Here is a 27856-nt window from a genome sequence, read left to right as displayed (position 1 = left end):
TCCGAGCGATATTATATCGCGAGTTATCCGTTCTACATATGTTATTGCTTCCATGGCGGGAAAAACGAGCGGCGCATACACTGCGCGGCGCATCTTCCGTAACGCGCATGATTCGTGCTCGTCTCTCTCTCCCACTGTGCCCCCACCACTTCGCGGCGACAGATCGAGCGGGCGGGCGGCGGCGGCCATATTATCAGTGAGGTGTCAGTATTTTCCGAACGTGACGGGATTTCTGGGTGTGGATCGCGCGATTTCCTGTTTCGCTGGCCGTGTCGCGAGGTAATAGTGCGAGTGCCAGGTGGATCGTCGTGGATGTAGTGCGGCACACGTGTCACGGGATCCTCGGGTTGCGTGCAAGCAGAATCAGGTATGTAAAGTGCGTCTCGTCTCGTCTCGTCTCGTTTCGTCTCGTTTCGTTTCGTCTCGTTTCGTTTCGTTACGTGCTGTTCGTGTCGGTCGATCGGCGGCTCGGTTTCACGCTCGCCCTTGTCGTCGTGGTAGCCTTGTGTCGCGGCGATTCATTCGCGAAGAGAATCTTTGCGGCCGGCGATCGGCGACAAGATGAAAAAGACCTCCGATCTCTCTGCCATCGCGCCACCGGCATTCGCGATAGCGCGCCGATTGTCGATCTTTTTTGATAACTATGTCGATTTTATCGTTTTTAACTGCATTTAATTACGCTTCCTCTCTTTCGAGATGTATGTACAATATGAAATTTGATACAAGATCCGGAAAGAGATAAAAAATTGAGTAGCAATTACAGATGTATGTAGTTTAATTAAGTAGCGAGACATCGAGATCGAGCTAATCGCGTTTAAAGTTTTTTTTTTATGTTTATGTATAGAATTTAGAGCGCGTGATTTGCGCTGGAAAGAACGAAAAATATGTGAAGTTTGTCGCAAAATTAGTTCGATTATATATTGACGTGTCTATGTATATGGACACACACACACACACATTTTTTTCTTTATGAATCACGTTTACTAACGTCGATTAAGATTTCTTGCAATTTGAATAATTCTTTTTTTTATAAAGCATAATAACATTAATATATAAATATATATATTCAACAAAGATTAATCCATGTTATTGAAAATGGCGATGCTGTAATTAGAACATCTGTGATTATTGTATTTATAAAAGAATAAAATTGTTGTATTTATAAAAGAATAAAAAAAAATATTGACTAATCGAAGCAAAACTCACTCGATTATCGTGAATAATAATTAGGTGTTTTATTTTGTAGTAGCAGCATGCAATATACGAGAAAATTTAAATTAATTAAAGCGATTATTATGTCAATAAAAAATTAACGCGAATGATATTTTTTTACTTTATGTTATCATTAAGAATGATTTAAAAAAGATAGGAGAAAAATAAATTGATTAATTAAATAAGTAATACAGTGTACGCATATATTTTTCATTCTTTATTCACACGATGTACTAAATTTACCGATGTACACAGATATAGATACAAATAGATTGAGATAAATATTTTGGCATAGATATATATTTCGGCACAAATATTTTGACTTTTCGCGATCACGATAAGCTTAAATAACAAAGCGCATGCTTTCATTAATTTTCAATGTATCATATTAAGATTTAATTTTACTCGCATATTTTGACGAAGATATCTTATAAAAATATATAATTTAGAAAACTGTTAAATAGTAAATGAAAAGAATCAATTTCAAGTTTCTTTTCGAAAAATTTATCCTTAAACTGAAAGTCATTCGTTGTGAGGTATTTAAAATCACAATTTATCGACAATTAAAATCGACTCTACGCGTTGATGTTTTTCAACGATAGATATTTTATATTTTTATCTGTATCTAGTTAAAGTTATACACACACACAAACACAGGATTGAAAAAGAAAGAGATGAAAGATCGGTTGGCAATTTATCCATGCTTGTCGGTTCCCTATTCATCCTTGGCCATTTTGTCCTCGGCTTCTTTAACCTTTTGCTAAACCGTAACCAGAGGTTACGTTGCACTATGGTATTTCGTTCGCCTATACCCTGCGGCATTTTTCGACTCGTCTTGTCGAGAGATCCTTGGATGCTTCTCATAACACATGCAGCCGGCTTTTATCCTGTTTACATCAATTGAGATCATTATAAATAACAGTTTTAAATTTTCTTGAAAAAAAAAAAGGTTTGAAAAATAACAAAGATATTGATGAATACGGGTAATATGACGGATTTAATTTTTTTTACACGAAAAATTATAATTTTTAATTATTATTATTTTAATTTTGTCATATGTCATATTAGTTTACGCTTACTTATTTAAATTATATTTAATTTTTTTGAATCTGTATATAGACTATTTTTTAAAAAGAATAGGAGACAAATACACACTAATGTACACAATAAAAAAAAATTACAGAGTTATGTGAGTAATAAGTAAAATTGCATAATAAATAATAGGAATGTTATATATAAAACTTAACAAGTTCGAAAAATATACATTTATATGAACATAATATTCGATAAAAATATTTATTGATTGGAAGTCAGCTGTGTTTAAAGTTTAAAGTTTAAATATTATATAATTTATACATTTTTGCAGTGACATTATTAAATTAATTTTATGATTTCATTGCTAGAATTAAATCATTGTGTTTCTTTCACGTGCGAATACTCGATAAGAATAGTTTATCGCTCTCAGACACAGTCTAACAAGAATTATCGTGATACATCGCGCGGCTTCCTTCCGCTCACAATCAATGGCACAACTGTTGATTCTAGTTTCTATTCCATTGATTTACAAATTTCATTATTGCAAAACGTAACATACGTAGAGGAAATCCGCGGTGACAAACGATGCTTATTTCGCGAAGACAATGAAAATATTTAAAAATCATTTCAACAAATATACATGTATATTTAATTTTTATTTTTCTTCCATATATCGTATATTTTTATGCGCATGTACAATTTATTATTTTTATATTTTTTAAAACAAAATTGTCAATTCGGACTATCTGTGTCTTGATAAAATTTTGTGCCATTATAAAATTCTAAATTTAATCTAAATCGTACCTCGATTTAATCTAATCGTTTACGGAAGACAAAATCGAATATCTTTCATCTGAAGAGACATTCTAGATTTTCCAGGCTGTATAAAAAAATCACGGTTGTATTTCTCTCGAAAAGAGGCCGGATGTTCGTCACGTAGGTCACCTGTTAATTGCATGTCTATTGAATTCTCTTTACGGTTTAATTACGATCTGTGACCTCATCAAGCAGCGACATTCACAACCGAGTTTGTTGTTATAAATCATTGGATAAGTTTATTTAATTTAATAATGGAAATAAATTATTTCTTAGGAGTTTCCTCGAATTATATTAAATATAAATTAATTATCAGTAAGTTAATATTGGATATTTATTATTTTATATACTCATTAAATGCAAATTAGAGTAATTAATTATAAAATTGAAGATTGATGTAAAGTTCAATGATCTATAATAATAATTAGTGATAATTAAATGCAATAATTAGTGATTAGAGTTCGTCAACGAATGACTTTGAGGCGAGGATCATTAAATATTCTTAGAGTTATCAAAGACTCATATTTTTTTGGCTGATATCTTTTAGTTATCATTTAAGTAAAAATATTTATATAAATGATGAATTATTATCTTACGTTGCTGAGTAATCTAGAATTAGTACATTCAATGGATTATATCCAATGTTAACTGGCGCTAAATGGAGATAACTGTTCAAATTGTCACAATGTGATTCCGCATTTTATTTGCTCGATGTCAAGATCGCATCAAATGTAAACATGGGATGATAATTAGACGGTCATATCTAGCATTGAAGTAATACAGTTTAATATAAATGATCGCTATTCCCTTTTTATCGCTAAAGCGGCACGATTGAGCATTAGGCACATTAACGATTAATTAAGATAAATTGATAGCACAATTTGATAGTACAATTGATAACATTCGTATTATATTCTTAATGTTCAGCACTACGTATTTTAGATATATAATACTTAGGATATATATAGTACAACTCATCGTACAAATAATTTTTTAAATCACAATACACGTGTAAATCGCGCAATGCTTGAATAAGAAACACGAGAAGCATCACTATTTACTTATGAAAAAGTTTGAACAGAATATTATTTCATATCAGTGGAATGAATACTTTAGACCGTTTTACGGTTTTTTTTCGCAACAAGTAACGATTTTATATATATATATATATATATATATATATATATATATATATATATATATATATATTTGGAAAGAACTCTTCTTTAGCAAAAATAAAATTAAAACATGTCAGATGTAACAGATGATTATTTAAATGTGCAATTTATTTGATTTAAATAAATATTATATATATATATATATATATATATATATATATATATATAGATTTAAATAATCATCTATTACATCTGACATGTTTTAATTTTATTTTTGCTAAAGAAGAGTTCTTTCCAAATTGACCAAAAGGATATTTTTCAATTTTTCCTTCGTTTTTTACGGTGTAATGTTACAATTTTACGATAATAATTGTGATGTCGCGCGATTGTTTCCGGTTGTTACTATTAATAGACGTGTATCCTGTCTCCGCGTCGGGATGCGTGGACAGTTCTTCGATCACGAAAGTCGACAAAAGCAGGGCGGAGTGATATCGTGTGCGGTTCAACGAACGTGCGTGCGTGCGTGCGTCCGTTCGGTTCTAGATAAAAAGGGGAATGCTAGACGAGACGAGACGAGACGAGATCGGGCACTCCTCGCTATAGCGGATGTCGGTCACGCGGATTTGCATTACAACTCCGTGTCCTTCTCTTTCTGAGGAGTTCGTCCAAAGTCCGTTTTCGCGTTGAATCTTTAAATTTATATTTATCGGCACTATGAAAGGAGAAATAAACAAATGTTAGAAAGATTGCAAAGTTTACACAGAATTTATTTAAAAAAGAGTTAGAAAGCTTACATATATAAATTAAAACTTACATAGATTAGAGCAATAGATGTTTGCTCGAAACAGATTAAATGGCTACATTGTGTCTCGCGTATACAGTTGAAGGCACTAAATAAAATTTTTTTATTTATGTACAATCTTTATAATTACATGATATGTCAATGCAGATTACATACGATCTCTTATATGGTTATAATATATTAAATTCAAATTTTTATCTAATTGTTTCTCGTTTAATTAAATTAGATTTAAATAATCGCGAGAAGGATTATTCACGCTACTTGTATATATATATTTGTCACATCATCATCTTCAACTTTTTGTCTTTACTATATTATACTTAAAATAGCGCAATGAAAGAGAAGACAAGAATTAAAAAATATGCAAAATGCCTACATTAATTACAATTGTATTACAACAGTAATAAAACGTTCGATGAAATTTATTTTAATTTGATATATTAAGTAAATCTCGCTTTTTAAAAAGAATTTTGATTCATAGTTTATAATCGTCTTGTATTGATGTTTTAAAACTTATTGTTTACCTTGAAATTTTGATATTAAACATTGGAAGGTTAAATTATAGGATCTTTCTGCTTTCAAAGGTTTATCGATGTCTTCATAACATTTGCTTTCGAAAATGTTTGACGTACGTCACTTGTTGAATCATATACGACCTTATATAAAGTAAATATCCCATTTCTTTAAAAATCTAAAGTATACAAGAATAATTATACGTATAGCTCTATTGGTATAGCTCGTATATATTATTATCCGCGACAGTAGCACACGTGATTTCATTATAAGTTATTCAGTGTTTTAAAAACGAGTCGATTTGTTAGAATTAAACGACTGATAAAATATAATAATTACACACCTATTATAACATACCTGCATATTATAGTATTAGCAAATTCTAAAAAGACATTTGAATGATCGCTGTATCATATCAAGCTATTCTATAAAAATAAAAATGCAAGATTCCGCCAAAATAAAATTCTAAAAATTTAGAATTTGAATATATTTTACGATTATCAGAATGCTCGTCAATTGTCTTGAAAGTAACTGAATTTTATCTAATATTGTATTATATTTTTGTTTCAGAGGAATAGTTCCGCTGTTTAGTACGTGAAAAACACAACTTCCACGATGCCGAAATCGGTATGTATTCTCATTATCATTTCGATACATTTTATAATGATATTATAGTAGCGCAATCTGGAATTATCGATATCGCCAATAATTAAAAAAATTTTAAGTACATTTAATATGAAAGATTTGGTAAAAATTATGTAACGTATCTGAGTTAGCCAAATCAGAATTAGTTTTTAATAAAAATATATTAGAATAATTAGAAAATAACTGAGAAAATGCTTATCGTTATATAATAATAACTTAATAACTGGTAATATAATAACAATAATTAATATTTTGCTGAGAAAAACGCGCTGAAAAAACACAAATTGAAGATATTAATGTGACAAAATAATGGATTATTAAAGCGAAAAAATTTTGCGAATAATCGCGGATGAATCCGAATGTGTACTTTCGAGTCGTGATTCGCAATCTACACACATTCGCAAAATAGTCGCGCGAATTTTACGATACTGGCATGAGGGACGTCGCATTCACCGTTGCAATTATTTCAGCACGATAAGATAGTATAGAATTTGTGTGAGTAACGACTACAAGTGGATGCTAGTTATGGACCACGCGAAATTATAATATTATCGGACCATATTCGAAAAGAATCAGAATCGAAATCAGTTTTTTAGTTAGTTTAATTTTTGACACGTGAAAAAGCTCTTCTATTCAATTGTCGCTTTTCCGAAATTAAATCCACTTCCGTTATTGAATATTTTGATTAATATTAATAATTAATATAATTAAACGATTAATATAAACAAAACGAAAGATGTACATTTTTTTACTTGATGCCATAAATATAAAGCGATGAATAATATATACGGAAAATATAGTCTTTCTGGCTGTTAAAGATGTAACGGTTTTTTAAGACATCGCTTTTGGCGAACGCATTATATAAGATGATATCTTTTATCAACGGTAATGAACACTTGCGCTCAGAAGTAAAACATCATACTATTATGTAGACAGTGTAACTTATTTGTTGCTTGCAGCTGAATTTTCTTTACATAACTTCTATTTATAACAACACTTACGTTTATTACATAAGTAATTATGCGTGGGCTTTTTATTTATTTAACATAATAGCTTTTTAATAGTTTATTTTTTCCGAATTAAGGAAGAAGCTATTTTTTTATATTCTGCTACTCTAATCAAGTAAGGCTTTTCATTCTTCCAGTAAATTTAGCTGTCTGTACGAACGTTGTGGTGGAATGAATTTATTATCTATTTAGAAAAAACTAACAATTATTTGGGATTGACAAAATCGGCCATATTACGTCACGTAATATGAAATTGGCTCATAGAGTTGATATTATACTAAAAAAAATAATTTAAATTATTAATCTAATATCGAAAATAGCTGAAAAAAATTGGGACTTTGATTTGTCTCTTTTATCTTTTGTTTATATCAGTCATTTCAGGTCTCGATGATATCGATGACGGCATAAGGAATGCCATATCGCGTATATATTGCAACGTGAAAGGTATCGGTCTTTAATGCATCAGAGAAATCCACGTGTATCTTATACGCTCGTTGCATCATTGAAATCCTCAGATTCTGCATTTCCTTTTGAAGAGAAAAATTCAATTTATTCTGAAAAGGATTCTTTTTTCTGTTTCATGAAATTTGCGATATTAGATGACCGCAACAGAAGGCAGATGTTTCCTGTCAATTTAAATAGATAAATAGTTTTATAGATACTTTGATTTCTCAATCGTAACATTTGTCGCAAACAAGTTTATAAATAGCACCGTTTATAAAATGCAAACTTATGGTAATTATATATCGCTCAAATATCCTCTTTCTTTCTTTCTCTCTCTCTTTCTCTCTCTAATCAAAGTACAATACAAGTTTATAAAATAAAATCTTGCTCATTTCATATAAACTCGATGCAAATATCGTGCAAATTCCACATACAAATACCGCCTGCAGTTTCATGATTTAACCAGCTTCGAGCTGTCGCGTAAGGATGAGTAAACTTCCTCAGGAAATCCGCGACGGAAAAATTACGTAATCAATGCGCGCGCGCGCACGAGATTGCAACGGTCCCGCGCGTCCGCCGGTTTTGGAAAACGTTAAACGCGGGGCCCGCGGGGTCCCTGCCAGACCTGGGGTACCTTCCTTCCGGTATCGCCGATCGCGATTGGTCGATTCGCCGTCGTCAAGCTTTCTCACGTGACCACGCTCGTGGAACGCGTCGCGCGTTCATTCTGAGCGGGGGAAACGTTGCTCGTCGCGTCTCTTCTTTGAACAGCGAGGAGAGGGGACACTGACGGTTGCACTTGCGTTACGGCCTATTGTTCAACTCCAGCTCGAGAGACCGGCTCCGAAGGCCGATCTCGCTCGTTCGTGCGATCCGTCAAATTTTATTTTCATCGACATTACCGACGACGCCTCCGTCGTCATCACAGTCGTGTCGTGTTTCGGATTCTCGAATTCGTGTGTTTATACCGAATATTCTCTCCCGCTTTTATCGTTCATTCCTACTGTTAACGTGTTTGACGAATCCCTTCGCAGACATGGTGGCCGGTGGCAAAATGGTAAGCCGACCATTATTGGTGCGACGAATTCAAATTTATATCAAGAATAAAACGCAAACGTGTTCTCCATAAAGAATGTCAAAGAATATCTTACGATTTATTGTCGAAATTTTATAAACTTTAATCGTTATATGCGAAAGGTCTTATGTTTTTTTTAAATAATATTTTTATAAAAAGAATACAAAAGTTATTTTAAAAGATAATATTACGCAAAATGGTCTTGTTGAGAAATAAAAAGAAATATACATATAATAAATTGTGCGAGGACAAGAGCTGCGAGTTTTTTTTTACCGAGTGACGCACTTAATTCCCATTATCTGACGACGTCGTTTTATTTGCATGTGCTGTGTCGCGAAGATGAACGTGAGGGTGACGACGATGGACGCGGAACTGGAGTTCGCGATCCAGGCGACGACCACCGGGAAGCAGCTGTTTGACCAGGTTGTGAAGACGATCGGACTGCGCGAGGTGTGGTTCTTCGGTCTCCAATACACGGACAATAAGGGCGACCTCACCTGGATCAAACTCTACAAAAAGGTAGGATATACTTGCATATTCGCGCGCTCTTCCCGCTACGCTTCGTCCTGCTTTCTATTTATTCGTCGCCTTTTCTATGTAATTAGAATTTAATCTTGTGGTTTGTGATTTATCCAAAATGCATAACTAGCTGGAAAATTTCCGAAAGATGAGCTTTCTTTTTTATAAAAACGGAATATATAATGTAATATTAAAAACTATTAAAAATTATTTTAATATACGTAATATTAATATTAAAGATTATTTCAATTGTTTTATAATAAATAAAAATAATGACGTGTATTTTGTATTGCGCGAATAATTTCTAGAAAGCGTTAAAAAAGCGAAAATTAAAACCGGTTATGAAGTTCTCGCTAGCTTCGTTAAAGATGTTAGTTGCAAGCGAAATTCCACCGTGATCAATTTTCGGTGTTGATGGCACTGAAACTGAATCCTGTGGCGACGCTTATGTCATGATCATTGCGTGATATGTGAGGCCCATCCGCGCGTATCGACGCGTATGGATCCATCAGGAATGAATAAAAATGGAAATTGTCAAAATTATTAAGTCAGATAATATCTAATCTGATTCATCGTTGTATACAGAGAAACGTGTTCGGCTTCGTAAAATTGCAGTCCTATATTATAGAAGTATATTGCCGAGATGTAGCGACATATTGCTGTAGATTAAGAGTAGTTAAGTAGTCTCAAATATATGGTTATAAATATTAAAATAGAAAATTTTTAACAAATAATATAAACATACGATAAAACAATTTCTAAATATAAATATTTAAAGACATTTAAATAATTCAATTTAAATATATATTGTATTTAAATCGAAATTTTCCATCGCTTAATTTTTTGTCAATTTATAACATGTTAAAAATTAACAGTTTGAAGAAAAAGTTTAATTTTGAAATAAATGTATAGAAAGGAACATAAAGAAACTATATTTTGATGAAAGTTTCATAAAAAAAGAAATCTTTGAAAAAACAATACTTGCGAAAATTTTTGTAACGCTTTTCAGGAATGTTTTAAAATTTATTATTTTATTTTTTACTGCGATCTTGCAAATTTATTATTTCCTGAAATAAATTTTAACGACTAATTTTGCTATAATCGGTTTCAATTTATATATACATATATCAGATTTTTGTCTTGCATATAACTTGCGCATCCTCGCGGTCGAGCGTGCATAAGATTTACGCTTACGCGCACGTAAAGTATATGGAATTAATGCAAGAAGTAGCAAATAATTGCTGACTTCCTAAAAAGTTGCACGCAGTAAATATCCTGGCGATATTATGTAGAGGTCCTAAAGGTGGGTGCCCCATAGCGGAATACGTTGCACCGATTCAAAACCTGTTTTTAGGCGGTTGCAATGTGGCAGGCAGACAGGATTTTCTAAGATCATATTGCCATAATGTTCTTCTAATTTAAATATTGTTGTACATTTTACCGGGAACCGATAGCACTTAGAACGATTACGTTAATCTACTCATTGCAATTTTTTTAATTTTTTAGATTGTATTCATTTATTTACATTATCATAAATTTACATATTCTTTTTTATTCCTTAATTTATTTTAATTTATATTTCTTCAACTTTTAAATCTCTTTTTTAATCAAATTTTTTTAATTATGATACACCATGTGCGTGTGATTGGAGTAAAATAGCTTTTTATTTAATCACTCACGCAGCAGCGATAAAAGAGTTTCTTAGATCTTAGTTCGTTAATGGCAAATGCTTATGTCATCGGTTTTCAAGTGTAAGACACGTGTTCTTATCCTTCTTTTTTATGATCATGATGTATCACGAATGCGGTTCTTCTGACGATTCTTATTTCTCGGAGAATGTCATGGATGTGCTTAAATTTTCTCTGTTCCAAGAATCTCTTTTAAAGAATTGCAGATATTTCAACGAAATTTTTGAATAAATTCTTATTTTATTACTAATTTTTAGAATTGCTAAATATGTGTTTTGAGAAAAATAAATTCCGGATAATCTTTTTTTCTTTAAATTTAAGAATTAAATTACCGGATTAATTTTTTTTTGATCTTATTTTTTTAATATATTCGGAGTATCTTACATAATCTTTTTTTAGTTTTCTAAAAAATTTTTTATCTAAATTTTATTTTACATGAATTTTTGATTTTATATAAACCACATTTAAAAATGTTATTAAAATTCAACAAGTGTTACATTTACGAGCGATTTTCGAAAACTGCAACTTGTTCGAAAACTTGTTTGTTGGAGACTTTCGATGCGTATTAGATTAAGTTTCAGAAACTTTCGAAACATATTTTCCTTGCAAGATTTGCATCCGTAAATAATCGTTCTACGAAATTTGTTGCCTGATCGATAATTTATCTTTATATCATATATTGTATTCTCTTTATTTAGTTTCGTGAAAGATTTAACAAATGCAATAATAATCGATATATTTCGATTTATTTTTATCTAATTTACTATAATAAATCTAGGAATTTGGTTTTGTCTAAACAGAAGTTTATTACGCAAACAGAAGTGGAGCTACTATAACTCTATATTTTTCTCCTTATATTATGTGTATATTACGAATTTTTTAATATATTTTGAAAATTATTATATTACTTCAAAAATTGACAGAATAATTATAATTGAGAAACTTATAGTTATACATCAGTCTATGAAAATTGCATTGTATTAAAGCTTTTTTTGGTAATTAATATAAAATTATAATTAATTATACGTGTAGATTTTTTTTAATTTTGTATTGAAATATTTTCTATAATTACACTCATATGTTTTTATACGAGCACATCTTGTTATAAAAGAAATTCTTTTTGACATTTTTAATACGTATGATATATCGCTAAATCGATCAGCGTAATTGTCTTAAAAAATTAATATCATTGATGTTTGGTGAGTAATTGTGGATTATTCGGCTTTTGTTTGCAAATTTGAATGACTTTATTTTTCGAATCCGAGTTATTCGCAGAGCAAGGCGGACACTATATCGGCTTTCACCGACTGGTTAGTGTCGAAGACGCGCCTTCACCTTGACACAGTCGCCACTCGTCACTCGACTTGCTAGACGCCCTTTTTTTTTTTTCAACAAACCGATGATTTTCGCAGCAGGTTTCAGCGGAAATCTATTTTTTTTTTTAGATTTCTTATTCTATATTAATCACGAGCTTAGACTTTTAAACATTTTCAACAGGAAAATGGGGGAAAAACCTGACGTGACAGGTGCTCGCCAGGTGAAAATTGTCGCGGCTGGAATATAGGCAAGAACTTGTAGTCGGTACCAGCCACTGAAAAAAACCAGCTGGTGTGGCAATAATGTCCGTTCAAGTATTATCTTAGCATTTCTAAGCAGCCGCGTCTGTTTCACAGTTTATCCTCGTGTTTTCGTGTTTCAAAACCTGAAATGTAAATAAAATTATAATTTTAATATTAATCAATTTTATGTGTATATAAGAAAATTATAACTGAATTTTTTGAGCGATATATTAATTTTCAAAATACATTTGAAACTTTTTTATCGGTGCAATTAGTAGTTTCGTTGCATTTATTTACAATTTAGTGGAAATCAAACTTTTAGATTTATTATAGTAAATTACATGAAAATGAATTGATCTAACAATGTTATTTCACTGTACTTTTTAAATTTAAAATGAGTAAAGAATTAAGCTACCTGAATCTCATTCTTCTTTGGAATTTATCAGGATTATAAATCACGTTAGACATTTACGCAATATCGCGTTGAATCTTATAATACACGTAGATATGAGTCGTTAGTAGTATACTTTCATGGGATAAATGAATATCAGAAAACAAGCTTCTCTCCAACGCAACTGAATAGCTTAGAAAACAAAGATGGGAGAGAATATATAGGTCAACATACGAGGGAAATATCTGCAATCGTTTACTATGGACTCGTAATTTTAACAAGAGAAACGCAGACTTCCTTTTATGGATTTTCTTTTATGAAAAATTTTAGATATCTATTCTTTTAAATTTTAAAACATAATAGAATTTGAATCTTTGTAAAAATAATAATTTTAAGATTATTTTAAGATTGTTTTTATTGTTATTTACATCGTAATTACAAAAAAGATTCTTTTCCGTTATTTTTCTCAATTGTTTAAGAATCTTTCAATCTGAGAAATATTTGTACAGATCGTGAAGAGAAAATCAACGTTTTCAAGGAGTAAGACAAGTTTCTTATTTATAAAGAATCTTACCACATCTTCTGATGACTTTAGATAAACTGATTTGTGAAAGCATCAGTAAAGATTAGATAATGCAATCATATTATCTGTTATACAAATATAGCAGTGAATATTATGAGTGTAGTGCATTAATTAAAACTTGATTCATTGTTTTTAATATAATATTTTCTATTGCATAACCATTGCAGTAGACTGATATAGTAGTTTGCTCGATAACGATGATTATCCCGATAGCATTCCCGTAATGAATCATTTGGCGCCCTGTTCACGTTCCTTAAATTTTTCTCTTAACGATGGGACGATTGCACGCAGCCGGAGAGCGCGATAGCAAGGGTGGTGAAGAAGGAGGTGAAAAAGAAAGTTCGAAAGCTGAGAGGCTACTCGGACTCGGATACGGACGACGACGAGTTCGACGATGGCCTGGTAAGAGTTCGAAAGGACACACTTTTCACGCGTTCCGAGAAAAGAACGCTCTGGCAGAGCGTCATAGAAAAATAACAGTTTTTAATGATCGGTCATATGTAGAATGATTATTTTTGCACATGATGAGAACGATAGCGATGTTCTATGTTCAAATAAAATCTATCGAAGAAGAGAAAATTTAATAAAGAAATTTTTATAAGTAATATTTATTTATAGATATTCTTGGAATTTTTTTTTATTTTATCTTTTTGAAAAAAATTGTATAATAGTTAAATTAATAGAAAAAAAATTTAAATAAAAATCTATGTGTTATATATTTATATAGAAAATGTATTTTTTATATGGATTTTCTGATTACTTTATCGCACGATATCTCATCTCGGAAAAAAGATAACATTCACTGACGAGTCAATTGTTTCACGAGAAAAAAGACTTGTGAGGTACAGATATTAAAATTAAAAAATGGAAAAAGCTAGAACGCTGCACGACAGCTCTGCAGAAACGGAGCGCCTTATCACATTGCGATTGCGACAAAAGAGAGAAATGAGAAAGAGGAACGCGAATGAGACCGCCCGCGTGTACATTGTCTGATACGCGTGTCGCTTATTAAACGATCCAATCGAGCGTGTTACATCAGTTGTATGAAAATACCGCTCGATGAGTCACGCGATGAGGAGTACTCGAGGAATTTCCCCACGATAAAGTATAGAAAATTTCCTTATTAGTTGTTTATAACAAAAAAAGGGATGCCTTGACATTTTTATCACGTAAGAATTGATTATGAATTGTTTCCAAACCTCAGGATCGGTATTTTATATCGAAGAATTAGAATTTAAGCGTTAATGGGAACTCTCTAATGGGAACATTTTCTTTACATTTTTTTCCTTTCTCATTCCGATATTGAATTGTATCTCTTTTTATGCATTATTTTAATTTGTCGTATGCAAAGATCGTTGATTACTTCGGTCACTTTTCTCTCAAGTGTTCCTATGATGCTCACTTTCTCCCAATTAGAATTCATATTAACCCTTAAATAGAGGTCGGCTCTCGCGCGAATCATCAGTGTTTGTCGAGTGCGATACGCTTGTCGAGATTACATTGCGCGCATTTTTTTTCCATCAAGGTTTAACAAATTCTTTCATGTAATAGAATTACTCTCTATCGCGGATTTTACAAAATATTTTATTACATTAAAAAAAGATATATATATATATATATATATATATATATATATATATATATATATATCAAAAGATGTTTTTACTATTTCCAGAATAAAATTTGCAGAGAGAAAAAGAAAAGTGCAAGAAATTGTTTAATAATCTTTAACTAATAGTAATTTTCTTTCACATGTTGGTGGTTTACCTATATTTGTAAAGCATAGTTTCTACAGGAATTACATTTTTTGACAATTGTGTGAACAATCAATTGTCCTTAGTTAATGATATTGATTTATAAATATCGAGATATTATAGCAGTATATTTTTCCATTACATATTAATGTACAATTATTAATGTGCGATATAAAATGACAACTTCATCAATACGGCATAGTTATGTCAATACGGCAAAATTCTGTAATTGTGAATAATTTATGAGATAATGCTTCTAATCGCGGTTGAGTGTGTTTCGAAATTAAGTACGCGATAAATTTATCGCTAATTGGATCATAATTTGTTGTAGCGACCGTGAAGCACGACACATGTAAATGTTCCAAAGTACTTTTCAGACAGGGACTAACACTGTATTTTACTCCGCGCAGCGTAAACAATTAAAGCTCGTCAATAAAGTCTTTTTGTTGACAAAATATATTTGAATTTGACGGAGAAATAAATCAAGAGGTGAATTAGCATCACGGAAGCAAATAAAAAATATTATTTCTCAAACGTACAGAATTGAAAGATACAATATTCTTATTATTTTAAATGATTCAAATCTTTAAAAAATAACATTAAATTATATATTATTATTTTAATTTTTTTAATAAAATGAATATACAGATAGTGCTCTTATTCCATACAAAAATCAAAGTTAAAGGAGTTGATTTATCGTTTTCTTCTACTTTTTTATCATAATATTTAATTTTATTGTCACGTAAGTATCACTGTCAGAAAGCGGTTGTAATAAAATGCGATAAAGGCGTCGCGTAAGACTCGCACCGAAGTAGACGATGGATCCGTCGTCTCAAGGACTCTTCGTACGAGTCTTTAGACGACTCTAGCTACGGGAATGCTTGATCACCGCGCTCCGTAACAGGTTACACGTCGAAAAAGACGACAATTCGCACAAGTGCACTTCTCGCGAGACTATTATGTAACAGTTTGCATTACAGGATCTAGCGACCGATATGTTCGTTTTCCGCGTGTCATTCCGACCCATTCTCCACGTCTCTCCTGCGGTATTTCTGTTATCGCGTATACTTATAAGGCCACGTCGTATATCAAAAATAAGGCTGAAAACAAAATTGATCTAAAAAAATTTGAAGATTATTCTTTTAATCTCAAACTGTCCTGCGATTTCGATTTGAGGTTTATATTATAGTATCACTAAGGAAAATTAAATAATTTGAAAAATTGTGAAATTTTATAAGATCTCTTAAATCTATTGAATAATTTTTCAATTATAGAAATTTACGGGCCAACACTGGAAGAATAATATGTTAAAGTTTTATTAAAGTCGATATTAAATTTTAATGATAAATATATAATATATACAATTGATAATTGCTTTCTTAATTAATTTCAATTTTATCTTATTTTGATAGAGGTTAATTGCAATTTTTATCTAGAGCGAATAATATAACAATCAATTTTAAAGAATTTAATATTAAAAATATTAATATGGATAATTATATATTAAATATGTATGCAAATGACACTTAAATTATAATCTGAAAATCTTTTTAGACATTATTCAATGACGTGACCTATGATTTTATTTATCGATGAGCATATGGGACTTACAAATTCGTTGCTCTAAGTTATTTTTGGTGTTGAGCAGATTTAGAAGACGTCATTCCATCAGAAATGACAAATATTTTCGAGACTGCCAGCCTGAATAGTCTACTACTCTTCTGAATTTATGATGAATTCTTTTATGATGTTTCTTTGTATGCAATGTAAATTATATATATATATATATATATATATATATATATATATATATATATATATATATTAGTTACAAGGACGAAATTTATATCGCTTAAACGAAAAAAAATTGAATCGTGATTTATATTTATATAATAGATGTGATGTTATTTAAATAAGACTTACAAACGTTTAATTACAGATTTTTCATCACAAAACTGGCAAAAATTAATTTTTCAACCAATCTCAACCAAAATTTTACAATTTGCGTTAGAAAAAAATACGTTTATATATTTTTGCGAGACAGGATAGTGATACCTTTCTTAGTTATGCGTGAGACGTTATGCTTAGAATTATAGGAATTACTTTAGATGTGTAAAACAACTTTTCTTTTGCTGACTTGAGTTAAAATCCTTCTCGTGCCCGTGACAAATCTTTAAAATTATTGTCATTATAAGCCACAATTTACTTGATTTACCATACCTCGAACTATCGACGCGATAATTTCAAGGACATGTTCGTGGTTAAGATACGCGGATGGTTTTATACACCGCAATACTTTAACTTTACCATATTTTTATTCTTTGAACGCATGCCAACCGCAATACTAACAACTGGAAGAGTGGACTTTCATTCTTGTCTAGGGTAAGTTGTGATTAATTTTTGAGCACAGAGCGTATATAAATGTTGCATGTTGCCTCGAAGAGAAGTGATGCACGATTTTAGCGACACAAGCTCTCTCGCGAGTGCTATTTATTCTTTGAAAATTTTATATATTGACAATAGTTGAGACTATGTAAAACTTCTTTTTGCAAGTATTTATCTTTTAAACGAGAAACAGATCGCGATCTATATATCGTCAAAAGAGACATCGCTTTAACTATTTGCCGTGAAAATAGCGACCACAAATCATATGTTATTTGATAAGAAGGTAATTCTATGCCGTTACATCATGATCATGATCATGACTGGTGAGTTTTTAAATGTTATCCTTGAAACGTATCTAATGCATGGATGCGTCTCGACAATTCCTTTATTGGTGAAAAAAGCTGCATCTTTTGTGAAAAGTATATATGTTAGTGTTTCCCGCATTTTAATTATCCCTTGTTATTTTTGTTTGACAGACATACGTAATATTCTATGATAAATTTATCTACATGTGCGTGTCGCGAAACATTTACTTGTCACAAATTTCTTGGTTATCTACTAACACAATAAATTATTCGAAAGTTTAATTTTATCATAAATTAATATAATTAAATAAATGATTGTTTAAACGCACAATTGATTTATAAATTATTCTCATTTTTTTTATCTAACATTAAACAAACGGAAATTATCTTCGCATAATCAATGCACCGATTGCAACTGTAAAATCAATGAGTGACATTGATAAATAATTGCAGGTGATTCCGTGCGGTCTTCAAAAAATCTGCCACGTAAGATTACAAAAAGTTTTCTGATCCTCATATTTTATTTTAATCTATTTTTAAATGTCCAGATTTTAAAAAAATTTTTAAGTTGAGTAGAGAAATATGCCAGGATGATCTTTTATACTTTTATCATCGTTTATGATTGATATTAGTCAGATTAATCGCTAGATCATAAACACAGTTCCTGTTAATACTTATTTGGAAAGTAGTATTTTATTTAATGTAAATTACTCAAAAAATATATGAGAGTCAAATCTAGTTTTGTTCTTGTTATTCTTACAAGATGTATCTAAATTAAAAAATTTTATTTTTATTTATTATTTATTTACAAACATTATAATGATACAATAAGTTTAAATATCATCGTCCTTTAAAAATTATTAATCGTAATATACGAACTGTGTTATTCTTATTATAAAATAATATAAATCGAAATTTCTTTATGTTTGGAGTTGTTACGAAAGAAAAATACAATAAAATAAAGAATATATTGTATGTGTATTATATGATATTACTCAATCTTTACCGTTTAATTTGATGTTGAAAATAATACACGTAGCATATATTGCATTATTACATATTTAATATTATTTTTGAACATTGCCTTTGAAAAATCACGAAAACGTGCATTTTTATTTTTATTGGCTCTGGTACACCATGTTGTTTTACGCAATATTTTTATATTCATAATTTGTCGATAAGTAGTCGACGAACGCAAGGCATATAAGCTTTCGACAATTCGACTATTATCGTGACGTAAGTTCTTTCAATGATACACTTGGATAAGATTCCATGAAAATGGATTAAGACAAATGCATTCATCGCATATAGAATCACGAAATACTTTTGCGCTTAGCACTTTTGCGATACTTATCATTTTGAGTGCTTTAATGTAAACCAATAAAAGCGATTATATCGTCATCAATTGACTATAAACGCAAAATCTGCACTTTCAGAAAGATTGTCGATTCTATTTATCAAAGCGATTAGTGAAATTCCATTGAAAAATTTCGCTACTAAATAGAAATTATCATTAAGATATTTTGTCTGCAAACTATAAACAATATAATATTTTATTATTTAATATTTTTTTAAATAATGTAACATATTACATATTTTTTTTTTTTAATTAGAGTGGAATATATGATATATTTCTTTAAAGACATGTATGTTTAGGATAAAAAAGGATAATAATTTTTTATTTTTGGCACATCTACCAAATACATATACCAGAGCACAGAACATAAGAGTACACACATGCACTTTTATTGTAATTACACATTTCGAACATTTTTGAATTATATTTAAGAGATAGTGGGAGAGATACTCGTCTTTGATCGGCATCACTGATATCGTGCACATTACGTAATTATGACGAACTGTTGTCTGAAAATAACATTGCAAATAAAATGCGAACATATTGGCGGTGAGATATGAATATTCAAATATATATAGGAAAAAATTTGTAAAGATTGAGTTTTTATGGGGAAAAAAAAAATAAAAAAATAAAAAATATGATAATAAGATTTCTCCCATTATTTCATTTTCATAGAATACATATAAATGTATAAAATATAACATGTGAAGATCAATGTACTTCGTTTTCAATGCATCACATTTCTTTTGATGCCAATTTTTTTTATTATATTTTAATGTATTTTACTTGTATATATCCGTTCTATATATCACATGTTTTATATATTTATTTATAATTCTTACGTCACGAAAACTTTTCTTTGCATATTTAATCATTATCTTTATAACGCGATCCATAAACACTATGCATGCTTTTACACGTTTGAGCGACAAGTGTGATCTTTGATCATACTTGTGAAGCACAACGATGGATAATTTTAGCTGAGTTATTTATCTTTCAAACGTTTACAGGTGATGAATCAGGAGGTGAAGAAAGAGACTCCGCTGCAGTTCAAATTCCGTGCAAAATTCTATCCCGAGGACGTCGCCGAGGAACTGATACAAGATATTACGCTTCGACTTTTTTATCTTCAGGTAAAAAATTGCCGATCAGATATATTGATCTCTTTTAATTGCAGTTTTAATTGACGTAATAATTTTTAATTTGCTCTTTTTCTTGAAATAAGTTCTAAATCTTATCAAAGAACATGGTCGTGTCATACACAGCAAAAACAATGAGACTGGATCATGTATCTATAATTGTATTTGAGAGCGAGTAACGCAAAACAATGCAGTTCATTTATTCGTCGCTTCAAGTAAACCACATGTACCGGATGGTTTCATTTATCTGATTTACTTTTTCCCATCGTTTTATTTTTTGCAGTATATTTGAATACAAGAAATGCGTTTTAATTTTTTGCTCTATTGAGACAAGCAGATATGGTCAATGAAAAGAATAATGTTTCGCAAATTACCGCCGAAATATTGTTCGCAATTTAAATAATATTTTTATTTTAAATATATTAATAATAAAATAAATATTTACACGCGTAATTTTTTGAATATTTTATTAATCACTTGTGTACAAATTATAATTTTATTATTGAATTGTGTATAACAGCGTACATGTTGATCAATATTCTTACAAAGAAATTAATTACATCCTAATAATCGATATCTTACAATCAGCGCTTCGATTGATTGCAGGTGAAGAATGCTATTCTCACAGATGAAATATACTGCCCACCGGAAACATCCGTCTTGCTGGCCTCATATGCCGTTCAGGCGAGACATGGAGATTATCAAAAGGGCAATCATCCCACTGGCTTCCTGGCAAACGATCGACTGTTGCCACAACGTGTCGTTGACCAACATAAGATGAGTAAAGAGGAATGGGATAGTTCGATTACAAACTGGTGGCAGGAACACCGTGGCATGTTGCGAGAAGATGCTATGATGGAATATCTGAAAATTGCTCAGGTATCTATTTAAGTAGTGTGTTTAAAATGTAAATCTGAAATTCATACAAAGGCGAAGGCGGAGGCTTCAGGAGAGAACATATAGATGAACGCGTGTATGGAGATTTATCATTGCGAAATTAATTTCTGTACGTATTGTGTAAGTTGTATTGAAATTTTTATTTGATGAATTTTGTTGCTGTAAGCTGTTGCTTTCTTGATTTTGTCAGTTTGTCAACGCGATTCGTTCCTGAAGACTTCTCGCATTTGTGATAACTACACGTATTTTAATTATACTTTATAATTAATCACGTAATCTTGTATTTTAATTTGATGTTTATTTATGAGGCAGTATTTTTTAACCTTTTAAGTTTTTCTAATAATATTATGCGGAATCTGTTTTTGTTAAAACATTTTACTATGCGAAAAGTTGAGAAATGCTGCTACTTTTGTGTTTCGTATTATTTTAGTATTTTTTTTTATTTTTTGCTTTCCGTAGGACTTAGAGATGTATGGTGTGAATTACTTTGAAATTCGCAACAAGAAGGGCACAGACCTTTGGTTGGGTGTGGATGCTTTAGGTTTGAACATCTACGAGAAGGACGATAAGCTCACACCGAAAATCGGCTTTCCCTGGTCCGAGATACGGAATATCTCGTTCAACGATAAGAAATTTATAATCAAGCCAATCGACAAGAAGGCGCCGGACTTTGTCTTTTTCGCTAGCAGAGTGAAGATTAACAAGAGAATTCTTGCACTATGCATGGGCAATCACGAGCTTTACATGCGCAGACGTAAGCCAGATACGATTGACGTGCAGCAGATGAAGGTAAGGAACATTATGTGTGAATGGCATTATATTCAGTACAAAATCGATATAAGTTAATTATTGATGTACATTTATTTATCTACTAAAGCTGATTATATAACGTTATCGTTAACGATTGATTTATTGGACTGTTTTACGTAATCATTATATAGCATATTGAATTTTATCTAAGAATAAAATAATATAATTTAATACGTACGAGGAATTAAAAGATACAGCAAGTGCGTAGTTGTTGAAACATATTTTAATTAATTATAAAGTAAAATAAATAATGAAACTGTTGATATTAAGTATGAAATTGTGATGAGATCGTGATAAAATTTCTTCATTAGGCTCAAGCCAGAGACGAAAAGATCGCAAAACAGCAACAGAGAGAGAAATTGCAATTGGAAATAGCTGCCCGAGAACGTGCGGAGAAGAAACAGCAGGAATACGAAGAGAGGCTAAGAAACATGGCAGAGGAAATGGACAGGCGGCAGGCTGAGTTGAATGAAGCTCAGGAAATGATTCGACGCTTGGAGGAACAGTTGAAACAGTTACAGGCTGCTAAGGAAGAGCTAGAAAATCGCCAAAAGGTGAGCGAGCTTATTTATTTAATTACGTAGTTTAAAATTGCCAAGAATAAATAATTCTCTTATTATCCTTTTTAAAACTTTACGTAATATTATATTATGCGTTTACATCTATGCATGATTTTTTTTCAATCTTCATGCTATAATGCGATATGCAGGAATTGACGGCGATGATGGAAAAACTGGAACTCTCGCACGAGATGGAGGCTGCGGAACGTGCTAAACTTGAACAGGAAATAAGAGCTAAACAGGAAGAAGTGCAACGTATACAGTCAGAGGTGGAGGCTAAGGATGCAGAAGCTAGGAGATTACAAGCAGAATTTGAAGCTGCCAAGTATGAGCAATTTTCTTTTTTTACCTTGTTTTTTTTAGTTAACATAATTATAAATAATTGCATGTTATGTCTTATTATGCAAGATTGAGACAAGAGGAAGCTGATCGGCAATATCAGGCTAATCAGACCCCGCATCATCATCATGTTGAGGAAAACGAAGAGGGCGAGGAGGAAGGCGAGGATGAAGTGCCTCAAGGAAACGTCACCAAGGATCTCGCGACTGATGAGACTATAGTTGATCCTGTCGAGGAGCGACGCACTTTAGCGGAGAGAAACGAACGTCTCCACGATCAATTAAAGGTACATAATTTTGGTATCTACTTTTAGTATATTTTATTCGGCTATTAGTTTTTAACTTTAAATAATTATTTCGCAATTATATCCGGTTTAAAATTTTTGCAAATTTTTCTAAAATTTAAAAATACATTTCTGACGATTGATACAAATTTCATGGAATTTTATACATATGAGACATTATTTCACTATGTGAAATATTATTGCGATTATAGAATATATTTGTTGACAGGCATTGAAACAAGATCTTGCTCAATCGCGCGACGAAACCAAGGAGACAGTGATGGATAAGATTCACAGGGAAAACGTTCGCCAAGGTCGTGATAAATACAAGACTCTTCGCGAGATTCGCAAGGGCAACACAAAACGCCGCGTTGATCAGTTTGAGAACATGTAAATTAATGTACGTGCATCTAATCGCTTACCTTATCCTTTCCTATTTTCAATTTCTCACTTGACTTCGTGGAAATGGGAAATACAGTAAAACAATAATGAGATAACGATAAGAGGAAGAGAGAAAAAGAGATAAGGAAAAAAAATAGAGAAAGGTATAGATTCTACAATCGATATATAAATAGAATCACAGTTGAATAACATACATTTACTCGATCAATTTAACCTTTCTCAAAGTTTACGCACGGATGCCGTGATTATCGAAAATTAATGAGTATGATATTCGTGTCTGATACATAGTTCGATGACAAGATTCTATACCGCTCATGCAAACCGATAATCAAAGCTCTCACGTTTTTTGGCGAGGAGAACGCGACGAGAGCAAGCGATTCGTACCGTCTTCCACATATGCTTCCACATAAATGAATGCTGCACGATCTCGGTTTTATCGTCGAAAATCAGCACGTGTCTCCGCAGCGTGGGTAAATTTTCTTGTTATTTTATGCAAATGTGTTTTGCTTGTGAAAAAAAATGATGATTTTCTCTTTCTTTCTTTTACCTTAAACTAAATCCCAGCTAATCGAAAAATAGTTCTGAATCTTATTATTTTCTATATATTAATAATTTATCAAGCAATTTTATTATCTTAGGAGCAGACATACCTCTCATTGAAATGGCAAAAAAATTTACATCACGATTTGTTACCTTTACTTAATCTTATTACTTAATCTTTTGTCTGCGCATTGACGGATTCTAACGTTTTCTGTATATTATGAGATGCTAATACTGGGTCTGGTTTCATTATCACTTTACTGCCGGTCATTTATTTGCGATCTTTAACAGTTTAACGGTTACCTAAACTCTGCCTTGTCCGTCGCGGTCCTTATTGCGCCATCGCGTACTGTCCGTCCTCGTTAATAAGAATTCGCTTTTAAGAAGCATTTACACTTCATCAGCACGACTACCACGGCTACTCATATCTCTACTGATGCGTCGCGGTGACATTCGCGGTCGTTACCCGTTCACGGACAACTTTTTTTTATTTTGTACGCTTAATTCGCGAGCCATATTTGTAGACAGGAGTTTGTTCGGACAGTTGCTTGTGACATTATACATTGACATAGTTAATCGGCGATTTGTAAGCCACTTCCGGACAACAGCCATAGAGGAATCAAGATTTAGGGGCACGGTTTAATATAGTAGCGAGTTAGAAATTTAGGCATAGAAGTTCGTATTGGGCAGCGACCGTTCCAAGCAAGGGAACCTCGCGGCACATTCGATTCTATTTATATTTCGGATTAATATTTCAAAAAATGTTCTTGAACAATATAAAATTATTTATTGGATAAGATCGTCTGTATATATGTTGAATTATATATACGTATTTGTAGATAAATTTTGACAATCGTATGGAAATGAGCTGATATTTGTATTAAATTCAATTTCAAAATTTTGTCGCGACAATTCTCTTTCAAGATAAGCGTGTTGTTTATCGTGCTTGTGAAAAATATTGCGATTGTTCCCTTGTTTGTCACACACGAATCATTATCGCAGCGCAGTTCGTCACTCCAGGTTATTAAACGTAAGCGATTCAACGATGGCATGGCCTATTCATTACCGATAAAACAGTATCGAGTTATTTTCATATGAACGAGTTTCGATAACATATTAACGATTTTATATTGAATACACTCGTGGCCTTTACTTGATATAAATATAAATATACATACATATATATATATATATATATATATATATATATATATATATATATATATATATATATGTCGAAATAATATAGATAGTATACTAAATAACGACATTAGCGGAGACAGAGATAGAAAGAAATGTAAGGATATCGCGCCATAAAAGATTCATCTTCTTGCAACACAAGATTGAATTGCGCGATACTCGCTAATGGGTTAGCTACCAAGATTTCTGAAAGAATGAGGGAACGAGTGCGAGAGAGGGAGAGAATGCGATGAAGGAAATAATTAAACGTGTGAAAGAGGCCGAGTGATAGCGAAAACACACGTTTATGGCAATCTGGGTAAGTTTAATGCCATTGTAATTTTTAAAACTATTTGTCCTTTCAAGAAAATTCTACGCAATAGAAAATTAAAATTAACGAAACTTGAAGTAACGTGTAACCTCGAGAAATGCTGCCAATTTTTTCATATGATAGAATGAAAACAAAACGCGATAATATCATATGGACGAGAAATGTATGAGCTTCATTTGGAAGGCAGATAGCGAAATTATTCAAATATAAACACGATCGTCGTATCATAAGTTTGTATTTTGCTACATTATCATCAACGCGCGTTACAATAATATGCGAAGTGAAAAGGAGGAAAAAAGTATAGGAGTAATAACCATAGATATTTTTTGAGTATATTTAATATTAAAAATTTACAAATTAGTAGTGTTATATTATTAATATTAATGTTTACAATTTAGTAGCGTTATTTTATTATATTATTATTATTATTATTATGCAGATAATATTGAATGAGAACTAAAGCAAAGCATTTTATAGTTGTCAATTTATATTCTGTAAGATAAGCAGGTAGATTTAGTCGCAATTTAGATATGTTAAACAAGAAGTACATTTGGGAAAAAGATTCTAATATTTTTATTCAAGTTATTTTTTTAATTGCATTTTTTTAAACTTTTTTCTATGTGCATATATATATATATATATATATATATATATATATATATATATATATTTGTGCAATGAAATTCCTCTACGCGACTGAATAGATATATGTAATAAAAATAATTGACAGTTATTCTTAATTTTATTTTAGCTTTCCATTTAAGAGTTTATAAACTTGCGACTAAATGTATGTGTGAACAAAATGGAAACAATATTACATACTAGTTAAAAAGATTGCACGATAAATTTCTAACAATCGATGAAAAATCGGCAAGAGCAAACTTGAAAACTCGTCTCGATTTTCTTTGGCGATTAAACGCTTTGGCGAAACCGATGAATTTTTATTGAGACATTCCAGAAGAATTTCCTGTAAAGTACTTTATCTCCACGATTTATTATATACTTTGGATTTCTGTGAATAACAAATTATAAATATTCCGTTTAAACTATCGATTTAGACATTGCGTCTTAACGGTTTTTTTTGCCTTTTCGCGAAAAAAAATTTGATATTTCCACTTATCTCCTGAAATGTATTTAACTCTAGAATGCACTATGGAATTATTCGTATCGTTTCTGGATAGCACGATACGTATTAGATGTTTCATTCGTATAGATCACAGTACTTGATTATATCTTTGCAAGATATTAGAATATGTGGTTGAAATAAATGATTAGCGTGAGGAGACCCAATTATGATTTTTTATAAACAGATATAACATCAAATTTTCATCTGGAAAAATGTGTTTTTTGTGTCGCGTTTATGTAAAATTATTTTCATTTTTGATTCTAGAGTTAAATAACACTAATCTTTTCTTTACATCTACGAAGGAAAATCTTAACGTAGCAAAGGTACGTTTGTATTGTGTCCCTCATGAAAGTACCGCGTACTGTTATGGCATTTTTTTTTAGACTTGTAACATATTAAAATGTGTGCATTAGGCGAATATCGCGCATTTTCTCATCTTCCTCTATTTAAGCGACCGAAAACTGCGACATCGGAAAACAATATACAAAAAACTATCCTTTTTCATCTTCTGCATTTGTGAGAGGAAGATACTTATAGCAGCATTATTATTGAGCTATTGAAAATAGCAAGATTACACGCATATTTTATTGAAAATAATATTATTTATTGGCGTAAGATATAATTAGAAGATGAGAGATAATGTAAAAACTACTTGTACTTTCTTGAGGTAACTAGAGATTGTTTAAATAAAAGATGGATATATCTCAAATTGGCTGATAGCTGCTAATCCTCTGTCAATTCGTTAGATGGATTATTAATTTATGTATGTGACAAAGAATTAAAAGTGAATAATATTATATAATTGAAATTTCTAAAGTTCTTTTCTTAGAATTTCACAATACAATAATTACAATTGGAAAATAAGAAATTGAAAAGGAGAAACAAGTGGAAGCAGGTTGATAAGTCATGTCTAAGCGATTACAATAAGCAATAAAGAATAAAACAGTTGCAATTTACAGTTAAAAAAAAAAAAAAACGAAATTCTAGGACCATTATATTGAAATTTCCTATATATAAATTTTTTCAAGATAAATTACAGCGA

The 27856-nt window shown here is 31.2% G+C and overlaps 1 protein-coding gene across 2 annotated transcripts; it reads left to right on the top strand.

Annotated features, from left to right (window-relative positions):
• The first annotated feature begins 154 nt into the window (after positions 1–154).
• LOC126857931 (moesin/ezrin/radixin homolog 1) lies at positions 155–27523 on the top strand. 2 transcript variants are annotated; one of them, XM_050607843.1, is made up of 10 exons: positions 155–367; positions 6067–6123; positions 9007–9186; positions 20219–20341; positions 20954–21226; positions 21704–22033; positions 22366–22608; positions 22764–22939; positions 23023–23239; positions 23466–27523. In XM_050607843.1, exons 2-10 carry the CDS (start codon positions 6112–6114, stop codon positions 23628–23630), a joined length of 1719 nt encoding a protein of 572 aa, XP_050463800.1. In that variant the 5' UTR covers positions 155–367; positions 6067–6111; the 3' UTR covers positions 23631–27523. The 2 variants fall into 2 exon arrangements, with proteins under 2 accessions (XP_050463800.1, XP_050463799.1); XM_050607842.1 differs by lacking the exons at positions 155–367; positions 6067–6123 and adding an exon at positions 8401–8649.
• Positions 27524–27856: the final 333 nt, after the last annotated feature.

Source organism: Cataglyphis hispanica, chromosome 23, assembly GCF_021464435.1.
Source record: "Cataglyphis hispanica isolate Lineage 1 chromosome 23, ULB_Chis1_1.0, whole genome shotgun sequence".
NCBI classification, from domain to species: domain Eukaryota; kingdom Metazoa; phylum Arthropoda; class Insecta; order Hymenoptera; family Formicidae; genus Cataglyphis; species Cataglyphis hispanica.
The sequence above is the reverse complement of the archived record's forward strand: the minus strand, read 5'-3'. Positions and strand labels throughout refer to the sequence as shown.